General features: G+C 35.7%; 1 protein-coding gene across 4 annotated transcripts in view; it reads left to right on the forward strand.

Annotated features, from left to right (window-relative positions):
- ZC3H7A (zinc finger CCCH-type containing 7A) overlaps positions 1-16759 on the forward strand; it is a 28647-nt gene that overhangs the window by 5248 nt on the left and 6640 nt on the right. For 3 of the 4 annotated variants that reach the window (XR_005269596.2, XM_038187123.2, XM_038187121.2), the window contains exons 2-16: positions 715-818; positions 1931-1970; positions 2834-3031; positions 3556-3714; positions 4854-4934; positions 5043-5084; positions 5860-5893; positions 6407-6687; positions 8489-8696; positions 9694-9758; positions 10446-10638; positions 12429-12590; positions 13629-13825; positions 14050-14147; positions 15202-15383. Coding sequence is in view for 3 of the 4 variants with exons in the window: in XM_038187123.2 (XP_038043051.1) it covers positions 751-818; positions 1931-1970; positions 2834-3031; positions 3556-3714; positions 4854-4934; positions 5043-5084; positions 5860-5893; positions 6407-6687; positions 8489-8696; positions 9694-9758; positions 10446-10638; positions 12429-12590; positions 13629-13825; positions 14050-14147; positions 15202-15383 (2008 nt within the window). In the remaining variant the exon portion in view is untranslated. The remainder of the gene's footprint in view (positions 1-714; positions 819-1930; positions 1971-2833; positions 3032-3555; positions 3715-4853; positions 4935-5042; positions 5085-5859; positions 5894-6406; positions 6688-8488; positions 8697-9693; positions 9759-10445; positions 10639-12428; positions 12591-13628; positions 13826-14049; positions 14148-15201; positions 15384-16759) is intronic. The other variant, XM_038187122.2, reaches the window with a different exon arrangement.

Genomic DNA, 16759 nt, shown 5'->3' on the forward strand with positions numbered 1-16759 from the left:
GAGGTTATACCAACCATTTTAGCCTGTTTAACTTGAATAGTTATAAATGCATTAAATGAAAGACATGGGGGGGAAAAAATCAATGACTCAGACTAGTTGACTGGGATTGTGAAGTTGACAATGTGGAATTGACCCAGTTTGGCTTTTGAGATGAAGCCAGAGCTCTGTGCTGCTGGTGCAGGTTTCAGTAGACTGGCAGCTGTTGGCCGCTGGTGCCCGTTTGTGTGGTTTCTGAGTACACCTTGGTGCTTGGCTGGCGATGAGAGACTCGAATTAGATGTTATAGTAGTTTTCTGACCAGCTTGGGTTTTATTAATAAATATACTGGGCTCTTGAGTTTATTTCCACTTCAACAAATAAAGCAAGTGTAAAGCTATTAAGGGGCACAAGGTGGAAACATTCCCCATCAGCTTGGTTCAGCAGCAGTGCATGCGAGCTGTGCGTGCGGTTTGGTTTGGTTTCACTAGCATGACTGTATCATCTTGAGTAAATAAGCAGAAAAGCAGTGCTAAATAGAAGTTGGAGAGGGGTTTTCAGGAGAAGCAGGTGCTGGCAGAGAGAGTGTTGCTTTTGGGGCTCTGCATACTTGGTGTTTTCTGCAGGCACGGTGCTGCCAGTGCGTGATCAACTTGCTGTTGCTGTGAGATTGGGTCCTTGGGGCCCACATGCCAACTGCTGCATGCTAACAGCCGTTTTTCTTCTTTCCTTTTTGAGGAGTTGCATATCCAAAAAGTGGATGTTCAGGATAACATGTCCAATGTGTCGGAAGAGAGAAGCACTAGACAACAGGACATTAAGAAAGGACTTCAGTTTATAGAGTATGGTTCTGTGTTTTTATTCTTATACATGCTTATACACCCTTACATACAAGATGGATGGAGAAGTCCTTTTAAACAGTACCAGGGGAGGAAGATAGAGAACCTGCATTTCTCCTCAGAATATTTGCTAGCATCAACGTGGAAGTGGAGAGCAGACTTAAAGAGCAGACAGCACCCCGCTTTGTTCCTAAGCAGAGCAGACTGGAGGTGGGAGGGTGTTCCCTTTCAGCCTTTGAGGAAAAATCAGCACTGACGTTTTTCATGGGTGGATAAAATCCACCTTACCTGTATGGACGTTTGCACCTAAGACTAGGTTGCTACTGACAGGGCTGAGTTTGCTCACTGCTGCCTCAATGTTTCTGCTCTCTGGAGCTAAAGTTTAACTTAATAAAAAAGCTTAGCAGTAGTTAATTTTCACTTGGGTCAGTGCCAAGTTCTCCTCTAGGAGATCCTGACTAGCTTGAACTGACTGTGAAATTTCACATTAGTTCGCTGCTCTTATAAGACATGGGGGGGAAAAAAAAGGAAACTGCACTTAAAAAAAGTATCTAGAAAGTGGTTCCCAGATAACCTGTATGGGAAGAGATGGCATTCCTGTTTTTCCTTTCCAAAAGTTTGTAAGTAAATACACGCTTGGTGCTGGAGAAAATCTTTGTAGTGTGTCATGCAAAAGAACTTTTAAAATTCCTTAAGTGTTACTGGTATGACTTAATTAAAACTGACATGTTCTTTTAACAGATAATTTGTAATTTTATAATGCTTACAGAAAGATTTGCAGTTCTCATATATATGAAATGTTTTTGCATGTTGAAAAAGAGGAAGAAGGGAATTGTTTTTAAACAAACGACACTGAAACATTAAATCCAGCATTCAAAATCTTGATACGTTTTGAATAGCAGAATTAGGGCTGGCCATGTAACTTCAAATTAAAATGACTCCGTAATTCTAAAACATAGCCATTTAATCAAATCTACTCTGCAGCTCTCCTGCCTTGTTCAGTGCAGGCAGTAGAAAGCATTTGGTGTTTTAGCCTGTTGCAGCAAGTGAGACTGCTTTTCATAATCTTTTCAGCAATGTGTACCATAAGTAAATTTTGTAATTTCTTTTTCTAGATCTACTTTGCCCTATCCAGGGACACAAGAACAATATGAGGTAATGAAACTACTTTTGCATTTCCAGAAGTGTTTTTTTGACATGGGGTTATCTTATTATATTTATTGTTGTTTTCAATCATCATTTAAGTAATAGAGTATGAATGTTAATTTACTGTGTCTGAATATGGGAGCGGGAGGACTACTTATATGTAGGACTACCTGTGATAGAAGTATTCAGATATTTGGATATCTGGAAGTTGCTCACAGAGCAGCTCAGATTAACTCTTTCCCTACTAGCCCTGCTAGCGGTAGGGATGAATTTGGGGCATTCATTGGATAAAGTAATGTGCTCTTCTGGGTAAACTTTAGGGTAGCACAGTAAAAGTGAGGTAAAAGGACTTCAGGCATATATGTCTTCATGACACATTTTATTCTTATATGTGTTACTATTTTGCATAATTTTTGGACTTTCACATTCACTTTCACATTCATCTTTCTAGCATTTTTATCAAAGAAAAGGTTGTTTCACTGGCTTTGAGAACACATTGCTTAAGAAAGTAATCGTTCACATTTTAGACTGAAAAAATCATTTGTTTTACAAAAGCAGCCTTTGTGTAATATTTGTTTGCCAGTTGCTGGGGCTGCTGTTTGCTAAAAGAATGTAGGGAACATGTAGATATGTCTTAGAAGTTACATGTACAAAATAATTATTTTATAAGTAGCTCATCCTCTTTTGTTTCTGTGTATTGTTGTGTTGAGTATTAGAGACTGGAAAAAAATGCGAAGAAAAATAGACAAAGTTTTAATTTGATTTTGGTTCTATTAATTTACAAATATAAATTTTCTATTTAAATATATATTTGGAAATATGGAAGATTCACAAACAGTATTTATTTTGTGTGTTTCTCTTCTTTGTTACAGTTATTTATACGAGAACTTGTTAGAAATCTTTTTAATGAAGGGAACGATGTATATCGAGAAGGCGATTGGAGAGGATCACTGAGTCACTATACAGAAGCTATAAACATAGCAGATTATGCAAATTCTGAAGAAATACACGTTTCTGATGATATTTTAGAGAAGTTACATGTAAACAGGATAGCATGTTTTTCAAATATGGTAAGCTTCTACTTAAACTGTGTGATTTCTTGAGAACAGAAATGAAGGTATGGAAAGCTTAATAGTGAAAAGCTCTTGGTTTGAGAATTGGAGTATTTCAAATAATCATTTTGGCATACTCTTTAATCTCATCTTTTTACAAGTATAATAACCTAGATATTTTAGCTACTAATATTAGAATTTAACCAAAAAGAGTCATACTGAACTTGAAAGTTGGTGGAAGAGTATTTTTGTCCATTTATATGGCGGATTGCATTTGAGACTGCCGCTTCCTCTGTGGAATAAGATGTGAAACAGCTAAATTGTCTACGTAACACTAAATGGATTTTATGTGAAAGATAGCTAAAAAGAAGCAGGGTTATGTTGGTTGGTGGCTTAAGAGAATTCGCCAAACATTCACCCACTGCAGCATATATGAATGTTTTATAGTGTTTCAATAGCTTAATTTAATACAGTTTATATGCTATCTTCTAACAATAAAAACTGATCTGATTAGTTCCTTTTTTTCCTTTTATCCATCGTAGGGACTTCATGAAAAGGTTCTAGAAGACTGTGAGATAGCATTAAGGTTGAATGAAAACAATTTCAGAGCTCTGTATCGGAAAGCAAAAGCTTTGAACGAACTGGGAAGGTATAAGAAGGCTTATGATGCTGTAGCAAAATGTTCTCTTGCTGTGCCGCAGGTAGGCAAATTATACTGTTTATGATATTTTAAATAAATTAGTACAGAAAACCTGTACTTACATCAAGACCAGTACAGTTTTGTTTTAAACGCAATAATATGTATTTCTTCTTCTTCTTTTTTTTTTTAAATTGTGGATGTTAAGGCTGACAGCAGATACTACAAGCTTCAAATTCAGTTTGTTACATTAACTTTCAGCAAAAGAAATACTAACTTTTCCATATGTATGAACTGCTATAAGCTTTTGCAGTAAACACTAGAACCATTTAACTGTTGTTTAAAATTCTCTAGTAGTTATACTCTAAACATTAAAAAGAACCCATAAAGTGTAGCATTTATTCCTGTGATAGCTGTTTTTTAGGTTTTCATGAATTTAGTAATGTAGTTCTTACCTGTGCATTGTCCTCCATCTAAATCCCTTAATATGCACCTCTAAGTTTAGGCTATGTCTGTATTAGCAAGCAGTGTCTGGTATAACAGGAGAGGATCTGTAGACTGGAATGATGATACTGAGGATCTGATTTCCATGCTTTTTTTTTTTTTTTTTTTTTTAAGAGTTGGAGTGCATCAAGTATGCTCCTGCAGCACTTCTTTCCATTTAGTTTCATCTTAAATGAATCTAATTTGGCTCTCTGAGACCATTCATAATGCAAGCTAAAATGCAGTGAGTGAGGATGATTAAGAGATTCACTTCAGAACTGCATTCCTGATTTGATCTAAAATGCTGATCGAAACTTACATGGTGTGCTCAAAACAGACTTAGGACAGATTATTGAGTTAATTTTTTTTGTTCTCTGTACATCAAAAGTATTGAGAGAAAACACACACACTTCTCACTGTCTCTGGTTTTGGAAAATCTTTGTTATTTTTGATTCAGATAGACAAGTGCTTTCTCTTCTATTTTCTGGTCTTTTTTCTTTCTTTTTTACTTCTAGACATTAGAATAATTTTGCTTAAGGATAGCTTCTGTATTTTTCAGTGCAGCTTGTAGTCCTATGTGCTTGTGAAAGAACAAGTATGCATTAAGAGACATCCAGCATACAGAGATCTTTCAGAATATAGATTATTTGAGATGCAAACAGATGTCTCTGACCAATTGTTAATAGATATACATTATGAATTTTTATTTATTTCCTTTAGGATGAAAGTGTGATTAAACTGACTCAAGAGCTAGCTCAAAAATTAGGGTTAAAAATAAGGAAAGCATATGTAAGAGCAAAGGTAAGACTTCATTGTAACTCTTACAAATTTCTACTGTTTTAAAAAATTCATTGCTTTCTCTCTCTTGATCTCAGTTTTGTACCTAATGGAGGTATCTTTCCATTGCAGCCACCCTCTTCAAATTCAGTTTCTAGTGATATATTAAATCTGGTAAGTTTTCACATTTCAAGTGAAAGTTGACTTTAAACTATGGGGAATGGCTTTCATAATTTCACAATGATGAAGTAAAAATTGCGCAATTCACATTTTATTTAAGGTGCTGGTATTTTGGACTTCAGGGTTCCATCAGTCTTTGTGTTTGATTTTGCTATATGCTTATTGCAAATTAGGGCGTGAGATTGTTCAAGTTATCTCCATAGAATAAATGTTAGCTAGAGCTTTAGATCCAATGTAGGGAATATATTTAATGCCTTGAGACAATGGCATAGTTAATGTGGTTTGTTTGTTTATTTATTTTATATTACTGAGAGTAATTCAAGTGAAGGGTGCTAGACCTTTAACTTGCCAAAACTTGACCTTGCATTTGAACTTAAATATATCTTCATATTTCTAATGTATCTGAGTAGCACTAATGAAGAAGAGTTCTTCATCTTCCTTACAGACTTCTTTTCAGGTGAATATAGACAACTTAGTTGTAAACAGAGGATTTTGAGTAGAATGAGGAAATAAAGGAACAGCACATTTAAGTTGCAATTTGGACTTATATCAAGTATCAGTCTCACTATTGTTGGTTGCTTACAGATTTTTAGTGCTACAGTGGTTGTATTTCAGTCTGCAAATGGATACTTTATCTGAAAAAATGTTTGGTCTTTAAATTCCTAAGCCTAAATGTGAGGGCTTACCTTCTTAGTCTGTGAAACAGGTTTGAACAATTTTAACGGCTCTTGTGCAAAGTGCTGAGAGGTATTTTTTTTCTCACTTGCAGAGTTCTTCTTCTTCTGTAGAAGATATTGAGTTCGGTGAGTCTTGTGTTCCAGTATTAATGCTAGGAAACTAGATTTATCATGTGTACCTACTTGTATTTGTTAAGAAACTTCTTCATAAGAAAATGTAACTTGTCATTTGAAAGACCTGTGACAAAAAGTCTGATCTGTTTCTCTATAAAACTACATATTGGAGTGGCTGATCCAATCTCCAGTGGCATTCCCCATCTTGATATGACTAATTGCCATTAATGCGATTGTCTTGCAGATCTCTCTAACTTGGAAAAATAGGAAAGTGAGAATATGCCAAAGATTTAGTAAAGTATCAAGTCTGTAACTTTTGCTGTCTTTTAGTTTGAGAAGTATATAAGCACTGAGATAGAGGTACATGTCAACTGGAAGTTAGAGGAAACTGAATACATTTATTTGCTTAAACATTCTTCACGTTTCTCTACCCCCACCACCCCATGTCAGCATGATAAACGTTATGGGAGATATTTTTACATTTCTGACTAAAAGTTGCACTCATTCCTGTGTTATCTGTTTCAGATTTATCTGACCAGAAGCAAGAAATGGTTTCTGCTGCTTCTTCATCAGTCTTTGTTTCTGAATTGTCTAAAGTGGCATCAGTACCCCTGTCATCCTTATCTTCTGTTATGTCTCTTCAAGTGGAAAAGGTTTCTTTGCCTTCTGCAGTGTTGGCAAATGGAGGAAATGTTTCATTCTCTATGCCAGAAGCATGTTTAGATTGTGGAGATGGAGATATAATTATTGGGGAAGAACTTGACGAATTACTTGATTCTGTGCCTGATCCAGATGAAAGTGTAATGGTAAGACTTTTTGTTTCTTTCTTTTCAAAATACTGTTCTTTTGAGTGACATCTTGTGTGTTGTTTTTTTTTGTTTTTTTTTTTTTTTTTCCTCTTTTTAGTGTTTGTTTTGTTTTTCAAAGTGGGCAGGTAATGAAATGTGAATTAACTTTCCCGGTTACATCGAGCTGTATTTGTGTACAGTCAACTTGAGTCTCTCAGATGTGCTTCCTTCAGATGTGTCTGAAAATATAACATCAGGACCCTGCGGGGCTCTGAGGACAATCACATTGGTTTTATGTGTTGGAAAACTTAAGTGAGGTTGCCGTGGAGGGTTGCTACTTTGAGAAATATTTCTACCAGTACTACCACTGTGGGGAGGGATACTAATTCTATTAGTATGGAAAGTGAGGCAGGCATTTGAAATCTGGCAGATGTGTATTTGTTGCAAATGAGTCCTCAGTGAACTGGAGGTTGTTGAAGCGCCCACCCTGGGCCTTTAGAAAGTCAAATTAAGCATATGCTGATAGCTTTGCAGGACAGTGGTGCTTATGCTGTGGTCTGCTAGTGCATCCACTAGAACCTGTGTAATCGGAGCTTTGCCCAGTATTGTGTCCTGCGTGACCAGAAATAGCTAGATCATCATGAGGCTGACCTTTTATATTTCTTAAAGATATTACAGAAATTTAGGCATTTGAAGAGTTGTTTTTCATTACACTGTCATTCTAGAGTGTTATAACAAAATAAGAAGCATACAGAGTTCCTCAGCTGTCAGTCAGAATGAAAGCTCTAACTGATGACCAGAGATGGCTAAACTTATTAGCAAGGTTACTGACTCTGGGTTCTGGCTCTGACAGTCATTTGGAGCCCTTAGGATCACAGTATTAAATGAGGCTCTGGCATGTTCAATTCTTTAATTAGTTTTGATTTAAATTTCTCATTCAGCTATGGATGCAGCTGTAAATAAGGTTGATTACAGAAGTGAACTTGTCTTGTGTGATCTCTTAAAATAAGGCCAAGCATTTTTTATTTAAAGTTTTATGCGGTTTGTTTTGTGTGTTAATGGTAATATAGATTGTGGTTGTTAAGAAAAACTAAGAAGTTTGCCATAGTGAAAGCCAAGAGGAAATACAGTCCTTCAAGACAGACTGTGGGTCTCATGTAGTATAGAGCCTGAGTGGCATGTGGGACCAGACATTGCCTGAATTGTGCAGACCAGCTTAGTCAACCTGTAGACAAGGAGGGAGCTTCTTGGGGAGGCAGGGAAAGAAACTCCCAAACTTGGTCATGTGCTTACCAACGTTGTGTGGTTTTGCTTGGGTGAAGAAGGTGAATTGGCTTATACAGAGCACAATATCATTTGATTCAACTTGAAGATTTGTTTCAAAGCTAACTCTTAACTCCTTACTGTACTGAAATTTGAATTATGTTCTCTTTTTATTTAGAAGAAATCATGTGGGTTGGACTCTTCTTCCTTTTCACTATTGTGTTATGCTTCTAACATAATTTGGTAATTCAATTCTGATTTTTAGTTCACAAAAAAAAATCAAATCCATTATTAAATTCAGCTAACTGAACCATTAAAGTGCTTGGTTCATAGAGAATTTATTGATTAGGGCACTGAGATGTAATTTCTGCACTTCTGTAAGTGTCCTGTTAGTTCTGCACAGTACTGAAGGGTACCTCTTATTGTTGTTTTGCTGTAGGTTTACCAAAACTTAGTAGAAACTTCACTAAAAGAAAAACTGTTACAGATTGTGTTCTTGAGAGTTTTTTTTTTTCCTCATGTGCGTGAACACTTTTTTAAATTCCTTTTTATCCAGCAAACTACAGGTGCCAGGGGACCTATTCCTGCAGGAAGTGTAGCTCCCAGTGTTCCTTTCTCTGCCTCACTGCTGGGGACGTTGCCAGTTAGCACAGGATTTGTTCCTTCGCCTTCTCTTTCAGAAATCTTTTCACAGCCTTTGGCTTCTTCACTGGAAAATTTTTGTTCACCATTAAGCACCTTTTCAATCAGTGACCCAAAAAGAGGTAAGAAATGAGTCTTAATATTTGACCTTATGATGAGTTAGAGTTGTGAATGAGACAACTGGCTTCCCTTTTTAACAAAGAAATTTTCACCACTATTCACTAATATTTAGTACTTCCATAAAATTTGGCCTGTGCTCATATTTAAGAGTACTGATGATCAGTATTGGTTATACACAAGATTTTATAAATAAAGCTGCTGTTTACTTGGGGTCTGCGTAAGTATGCTCTAAGCTCCCTCTGTGCATTTCATTTTTAATTTGTTGTGGAAGTTAGTGGTTTCAGGTGAAAAAGTATAAAGAAGGAACCATGCTAACTTCAGGCTTTATTTACTTAGGTATTTATTTTAACAAAGATGTACTCACAGCTTAAACCATTTCTGATGATTTGACGATAAACAGGAATCCTAGAAGTCTAGTATAATTGTGTTCTCTGAAAATATAGCAATATTTCAGATTTGGATTCAGACTCCAGGTACTGTAATTATATAGTAAAGTCATGTGAAATAGCAAGAAATAATCAGTGAACTGGAATAGAAAAGAAATAAGTTTTGTCTCTAATCACCAGTATTACAGAGCATGCTCTCTTTAAAACGAGGCCAAATGTACAAAGCAAAATTTAAAATTCTCTAAACCCTCTTTCATCTCCTTATTTTTGCTAATCTGGTATAGCTTATCTATCTACTGTTTTTGTACTGCAAGGGTATCTTTATATTCCTTCAGCATGTCTGCAAAACTACTGCTAACATTAATTAGATGGTTATATTGAACATGATTGCCCAGTAATTTGTCAGCTGAGTTGCTTACAACGGGGCTTTTGCATAATTGGGAAAAATAAAAACAAACCCAACAAACCAACTAAACAAAACCCCATAGAAAACAATAAACTTCTCTGTTTGTCCAAAAAAAAAAAAGCACCTTTGCTTATACTTTGCAGGAATAATATATAATTTTTGGGATAGGATGCTTTGAGGAACTGAAACTTCCTTTTATTCCTTTAGATCTCTCAAGTTCAGCTTCTAGAGATGGAACACCAACTCTTAACAGCAATAATTCCCCATTGTTTGTAAGTATTATTTTTTTTTTTTACATCAGTTCAAATCTTAATGCCTCACAGGCTCAACATAGACCTTAAAAGAAAATTCTATGAAAATTAAGAAAATAATGGCACTTTTTTCCATACCAGAACTGTATGCTAATCGTTTTACAGTAGCTCAAAGCAGCAGTAATTGAACACAGGAAAAAAATAATTTTAAAATACAGTTGAAGTGTAAAATAACCAACCAAAGAGAGAGAAAATCTCTGTATGGTGTGGGTGCCAAATGTTAGGAGTCCTGGAGAACTGTCTTAGTACAGGAACAGAGCAGAGGCTGCCTTGTGTCTAAGAATCCATTTGGTCTCTGTATCATAGTCATGCCATGTATTTCCTGCAGATACTGGCCCTGCTGGCCACTGACTGTGTGTGGAAGGGTGGCATGAAGGATTGCATCCTCATGGGCCAAGATGGAGCAACAGCCTGGCAACTGCTGCTGTTCACCCTGTACTTGCTTGGGTCTTGTTATATGCTTGGTTTGCTGTGTGTATGGCTTTTGTGAAATCTGTCCCCTTTCCTAGATATGTAGTTAAGTTTGTACTTGATTATTTTTTTTGTGCAATCTTTCTTATTCTTTGAATAATAATTTAAATAAGTTAAATTTTAAATGTAGAGAAATGAAATGAGATGGATCAAGTAAAATACACTTTTTTCCAACAGATAAATGGCCCTAGTAGTTTGTTTGGGTCTGAAAATTACGTGGGAATTGCAGGTCAAGCTAGAAATGAGTTTTCAAATGTTTTTAGCAGTGCAACTGCTAATGTACCTGTATCTTCAGTACTTGCCGGAAGAAACCCATTAGAAGGCACACACGAGCTAAGACAGGCCTGCCAGTTATGTTTTGTCAAAAAAGGTAAGGGGCCTTGGGACTCAATTGGGTTCATTTTAAAGTAGTCTAAAGCATACATTTAAAATATTAGTGTACATAAAATACTCTTGGCTTCCCAATAGTGTTCAATTCCAACTTGTTTTTGCGGTTGTAGTATGATCTTATTATTAAGGAACTGGTAGAATGTTTCAAGAACTCTATTGTCTTTCTTCTTTTCTTTATTTCTTGTCCTAATAGGTTCTTGATTCCTAAAACCACCACAAATCATCACATGCCTTCCCCAACCTGTAGGTTTACTGTGTAAGGTCATTCACATTCTGTATTCACTTTCCTCCCAATGCCCAGGGTACTGTGAAGAATGACACCTTTGCTCAAGACTAAAAAAAAAAACTTGCAATACCCTCTCTGATTGGCCATGGGGAATTGAACTGCAGTTCAAAGTACCTGGTAACCTTCACATCCCATCTGTTTTATTGTTTATTTTTTATTTTTTTTTGTTTTGTTTTGTTTTTTTGTTTTGTTTTCTCCAAACTAATTCTAAATCATAATCATGAGGCTTCCAAACCTTAACTTCACTGTATTGACTCAAAGGATCTTAACCTGTACTGGGCTTTAATATAACTAATCTAGGCCTGAGCTGTTGCTGTTAAACAGAGCTGTATTCTAGAAGCAATAGCTTTTATTAAGACTAATCTTAAGAAAAACACAAAAAAACACCATTTTGTTTCAAGTTACAGGTGTCAATAATAAAGTACAGCATAGTAATCGATCTTATAGAGACTTGTATTGAGACATTTGTGGAATGAATATTGCAGTTTTAGGAACTCCTTTATTTGGTTAAAATTATTTTTACAAGAAAAATCCATGTCAAATCCAAGTCATATTTGAAAAGCCACAGAACATGCTCTGTTAAAAGCCAGAGCTATAAAATATTGGGGGAAATACTTGTTTATATCTTGACTTCTTATATAAAAACATCTATTTCTTCTCTTCTTTGCATCTCTATCAAAGCCTTTAAGTATTGCATCCTTATATTACCTGCTAGTGAAGTTGTGCTGTGCCATCAGGTTCCCCAGGGAAAATGGGTCACACTCTTTTTTTGTAGTTTCTTAAATAGCAAAGTTCACTGAGCATTGCTAATCTTCAGACTTACTCCCTGATTTCTTTCTTTCAGAAGTAATACAATCTTCACCTGGGTATCATCCTAAAAACAGAGTTTAAACGTAGGCACATCTTTGCTTCCAAAATCACAAGGCTCTGGGAGGGGCATTTTTATTTTCGGCATGTATACTCCTTATCTAGTGTTTTGTGTCTGAACATAGTAGCTGTTCTAATATAAATAAATAAATAGAGGTTAAATTGGATCATTTACGCATTCTTGGAGTTCATCTGCATTGCCTTCTTGTAAGTAAGCAACTTTTTGTTGTTTTAAACAAAAAGTTTTAAATCAAACTTTAAAAATAAAGTTTTAAAATAGTTTTTTGGGAACGCATGGTAAGGAATCTGAAAAAACGTAGCGATTTGTACATTGTGCAAATCCTCCCATAGTACTTCTAAGGTTGTAACACAGCACCCCCTCCCCAAATAACTTGTGCTTTTTATTGCCAGGACTGGCTGTTTTGTAAGTATTTATTTATTTCATTCTGCTCAATGTGGTTGTTAATGAGTTTTGGTTCTTCAGACTTGCTGGTGCAAGTAAGAATTCAATATAGTGTGTTTGTGTACTTTGCTTTTGGTTGTATGTGCCGTCTGTGTGTGGGTACAAGTATGCTGCACTTTATGTGAATATAAGCAATTCTCTGTGATCATTTCAGGTCCTAAATTATTGGATTATGCTTACCATCCCAATTTAGAACATAAATGTAAGAAGGATATTCTGATTGGCAGAATTAAAAACTCTGAAGATAAATCATGGAAAAAAATACGTCCAAGACCAACAAAGACACAATATGTAGGACCATATTATATATGTAAAGGTACGTGTTGTTATAGACAGTAAAATGTTAATGCCTACGCTCAAAGTAATGCCTTTTAGCTTTTTCACAGTGAAGTATAGAATGAGTTTTTGTTCTTCATGGGAGGTGGGGAAGAAGGTTCACTGGGCTATTTATACTTTCAAAGGCCATGAGGGGAGCCATATTTTGACAATTAACAAGATTATTTAGAAAAACATGAGATGTACTTCTGTCCTTAATTATGAATAACTTCTCTTCTGAGTATGAAGTATGAGGTGATATTCTTACTTTTGCTTCATTTTACTGTGTCACTTTGGGCCTTTTTCCTGTGAATTATGCATACAGTGATTACTAAGAAAAGGCACAGGAGTAGTGCCCCTCTGATTTCTAATATTTCCCCAAAGCTTTGGTGTATGTATGTGTTACTGTTTGGCAAGCCAGCACAAGGGAGGAGTAGAGTCCAAAAAAGTGGATCCCACTTTCTTGACTGCAGCAGGTCTTTCAGGGTGCACCTACCTTCTCATGAGGAGTTGTATTCTCACAAAGATGTGCTCTGGACAGGGAGGGACATGCAGGACAGCTTTTTCAGCTTCTTGTAGGTTAGCAAAGAAACTGGTCTGGCTGTTAGGCAGGCTTGGTACACCACCCAGTCACCTGCAGCTCTGTACAGTGTATTTTGAGCACTTACTATTAAAAAAACAACAGCAGAGCATTTTTGTTAGACTTGTGCATTATGAACTTCTGCTTATGGTGTGAGCAAGTTGACTAGTATATTAATTAACAAATATCTGTCTGTATTTAAACAGAAGTATTCTGGGCTCTCAGCATTGTTGTCTTAGAGTAGCGGAGGATAGTGCATCAGTCTTTTTGAGGAGCTCTAAATTTTCATCAAGTCATTCTGTATGAGGTTCTGCTACTATCTGTTAGAGTTTAGTGACCTGTTTACAACAGGTATAACTTCTTTATTTAACATTTTCAATGGAGATAGTAAAGATTTTCAGATGAACTTAAAGTAGGAGTTATGTAAGAGCAGTGTCAAATTCAGTGGTGTTATTCTAGATGTTGCTGCTGAAGAGGAATGCCGATATCCAGGTCACTGCACGTTTGCGTATTGCCAAGAGGAGATAGATGTATGGACACTGGAGCGCAAAGGAGCCTTTAGTCGAGAAGCTCTTTTTGGAGGAAATGGAAAGATCAACTTCACTGTGTCCCGACTTCTTCAAGAACATCATGGATTATTTATGTTTCTTTGTGAGGTGCTGCTTATTTCTAATAAAATAAAAATTATAATAGATCATCTATTTATCTGTTAAGAAGTGCTTTGGTTTGTGACTAACTTGTATATTTTGAAATATATTGAGTAATAATCTGAATAGCTCTAAAGTAGAGACTAGTTGAAGTCTATGATAAAATATTTAAGGTGAGGTATATTTTTAATATATAAAATATATACTCTATAATTACTTGTTTTGTATTCCAGAAATGTTTTGATCACAAACCCAGAATAATAAGCAAAAGGAACAAAGATAATTCATCTTCTTGCTCTCACCCTGCGATGCATGACTTTGAAGATAACAAGTATGTCTGAAATACCATCTCTTTAATTTTCAAATTAGAAACAGAGATTTCAGGGTATTTTTGAATATCGAGTTTCATTTTTTTACCTGTTGATTAATTTATCTTCCTTGCTGATTAACTGTGGTGCTTTGATGGTATTGATAAGACAAACTTACTGAACAAGGATTGTTTCACATAACTAAATTGGAAGTGAGCTCTATCTTTATCAATGCATTCAAAAGTAGTGGTGTCTACCCTCATACTTGAATCCTATTGCTTTGTCAGTTAGTAGCTCGTCTACCCGCTGAGCTGCATTGCTATAATTATATGTGTGATGTTAAATTCATATAGGATTTCATAAGTCTGCTCTTTCTTCAGTCTTACTCAATTTTGCTTATTTTACATTAGTTTTAACCCAATCAGTTAAGAATAGGTTTACTTTAATTACTTGAAATTAATTACCTGAAATAGACTTTTAGGCCTATTATTTCAGTTGATGAAAAGTAGTATGACAGTATTTCATTATTACTTGAAAGCTAAGAAAGATTTTATAGCAGTATTAGTGTTAAATAGGTTTATGATATTAAATATATTTCATTTCTTATATAATGGAATCACAAATGGGAGTGTTTTAATTGCTTTGCTTTTACTCTGCTTCACTCTAAGCTCTAAAAGCAAGGCTTTTACTTTGGTGCATCAACTCTTTAATGATGCTCTACCAAAGAATAAGTACTTTGTGTTTGTAATTTGATTAGACTATATACTTGAAAGTAAACATGATGTGCTTTGCCTTATGGAAACCAATGATCCGGTTGGATTGGGTTCAGCAATGTTTTGCAGAAGAGGAACCTCTGGATTTTACAAGAGCACTAATTCATAATGTTGGTTTACTCAACCTAGAAATGATGATTAGGTGCTACTTCCTTTTGGGAAGGCTTCTTGTTTTCTGATTTCAAGTAAGAAATGTTAAAAAGGCAATTGAATAAGCTGTGATAAAGAATGGTTATTTTATGTTGTTTTGCCACACACAAAAGTAATTTTAAGGCATGTCTAAGACTGACTCTTCTTGAAACAGGTGCCTTGTCCACATTTTGCGAGAAACTATGGTGAAGTATTCCAAAATCCGCCCTTTTCAAGTTCGTTGTCAGCTTGACCTGTGCAGACATGAGGTGCATTATGGCTGCTTAAGAGAGGATAAATGCTTTTATGCTCACAGTCTGGTAGAGCTTAAAGTCTGGATAATGCAGAAGGAAACAGGTATATTCAGCAAAGTGCTCACCTTAATCTTAATCCTGCTTCTTCCTTGTCTCACTTCCTCCTGAAATAAATAATTTGGGATCAGTGCACCGACTGTCAAACTGCTGAAATCTTTCACACAGAATATTCAATCAACAGTTGTATAAATTTGATACAATGTATTGAGTAAGCCTTCTAGCTTTTCAAAATCAGAAAGGTTTTAGTAATAAAAATTGTCAAAAACAGTTCGTTTTCATGTGATTTTTTTTTCTTGAAATAAAACCAAAAATGTTGCACAGTTTTTGAATCCAAGTCAAATCCAAGGAAATAGGTCAATCCCAAAGTGGTACAGTGTTGCTGGGAGTTTTACTCCTTTATGTCTGTGATTTGTCCTTCAATGTCCCTTTGAAAAAGGGGTTCCTCATTGCTTCAGCTTTCTACCTAGAATCTTGTACTGGTGTGCTAAGCCAGGATGTCTCACACACCTGAAAATTTTTGGAGTAACAAAGTCAGAGATACAAGAGGTGACTGTTTCTTTGCAAATCACTGTTGTTCGGTCTCTCCTGGGCTGAACCTTTAGAGCTCTACGTGTGCAAATAAAACACTAATTTTCTGTTCTTACCTGCTGCAGCTACATAGCCAGGGACAGCAAATATTTAATTCCTGTAATTTCTGTTTTGAAGTAAGGGTTCTCCAAGAAACCCTTAATTTGCCACAGAAGGATGTGTTTTATTTTTGGAAGGATGTTTGTGCTGTCCTGATGGTTCCCCACAGACAATTAAAGCTTAGTCTCTGCACTTTGAACGATGGTCCTCTTCTGAATGTAGGGTATGGAAAGTAAAGGAATGCTATGTCAGGAAATAAGTATTTGACCAACCCTCAAACCAAACACAGATGGCAGTCTGTGTTTGTGTGGAATGATAGCAAATGTTATAGTATGTGAGCATGCTGTGTAGCTGCGATGGGAGCCTTAGCTGAAATAGTTGTAAGAATGGCCTTTCTGAAACAAGACCTAATTAACAAGACTTGTTTAAGATCTCTTTAAAGAAGACAGGGATAATCTAGTTTCTTTCAGCTGGCAATTTGAATAATTTTTTGGTGGTCTCCAATAAAATCCAGGTTTTCTAAATAGATTCTCAGTGGATAAGTACATTATGTTTACATAAATACTCAAAGATGTATCTTAACTTATTTGAGCAATCTGTAATTTAAGAAAAAACACTTCTGTGTTAGCTTTTCAATGTGATCATATATACAGTATTTCTATTTTGGAGGCCCCTGTGAGATTCTTACGAGTTTGTGTGTATACGTGTATATATACATTAAAAAAAAAGTATGTAAAACATGTAAAAATAAAAATAAAACATTGTGACTTGAGTATCACTCCAGGTTGGGCA

Source organism: Anas platyrhynchos, chromosome 15 (assembly GCF_047663525.1).
Source record: "Anas platyrhynchos isolate ZD024472 breed Pekin duck chromosome 15, IASCAAS_PekinDuck_T2T, whole genome shotgun sequence".
Taxonomy (NCBI): domain Eukaryota; kingdom Metazoa; phylum Chordata; class Aves; order Anseriformes; family Anatidae; genus Anas; species Anas platyrhynchos.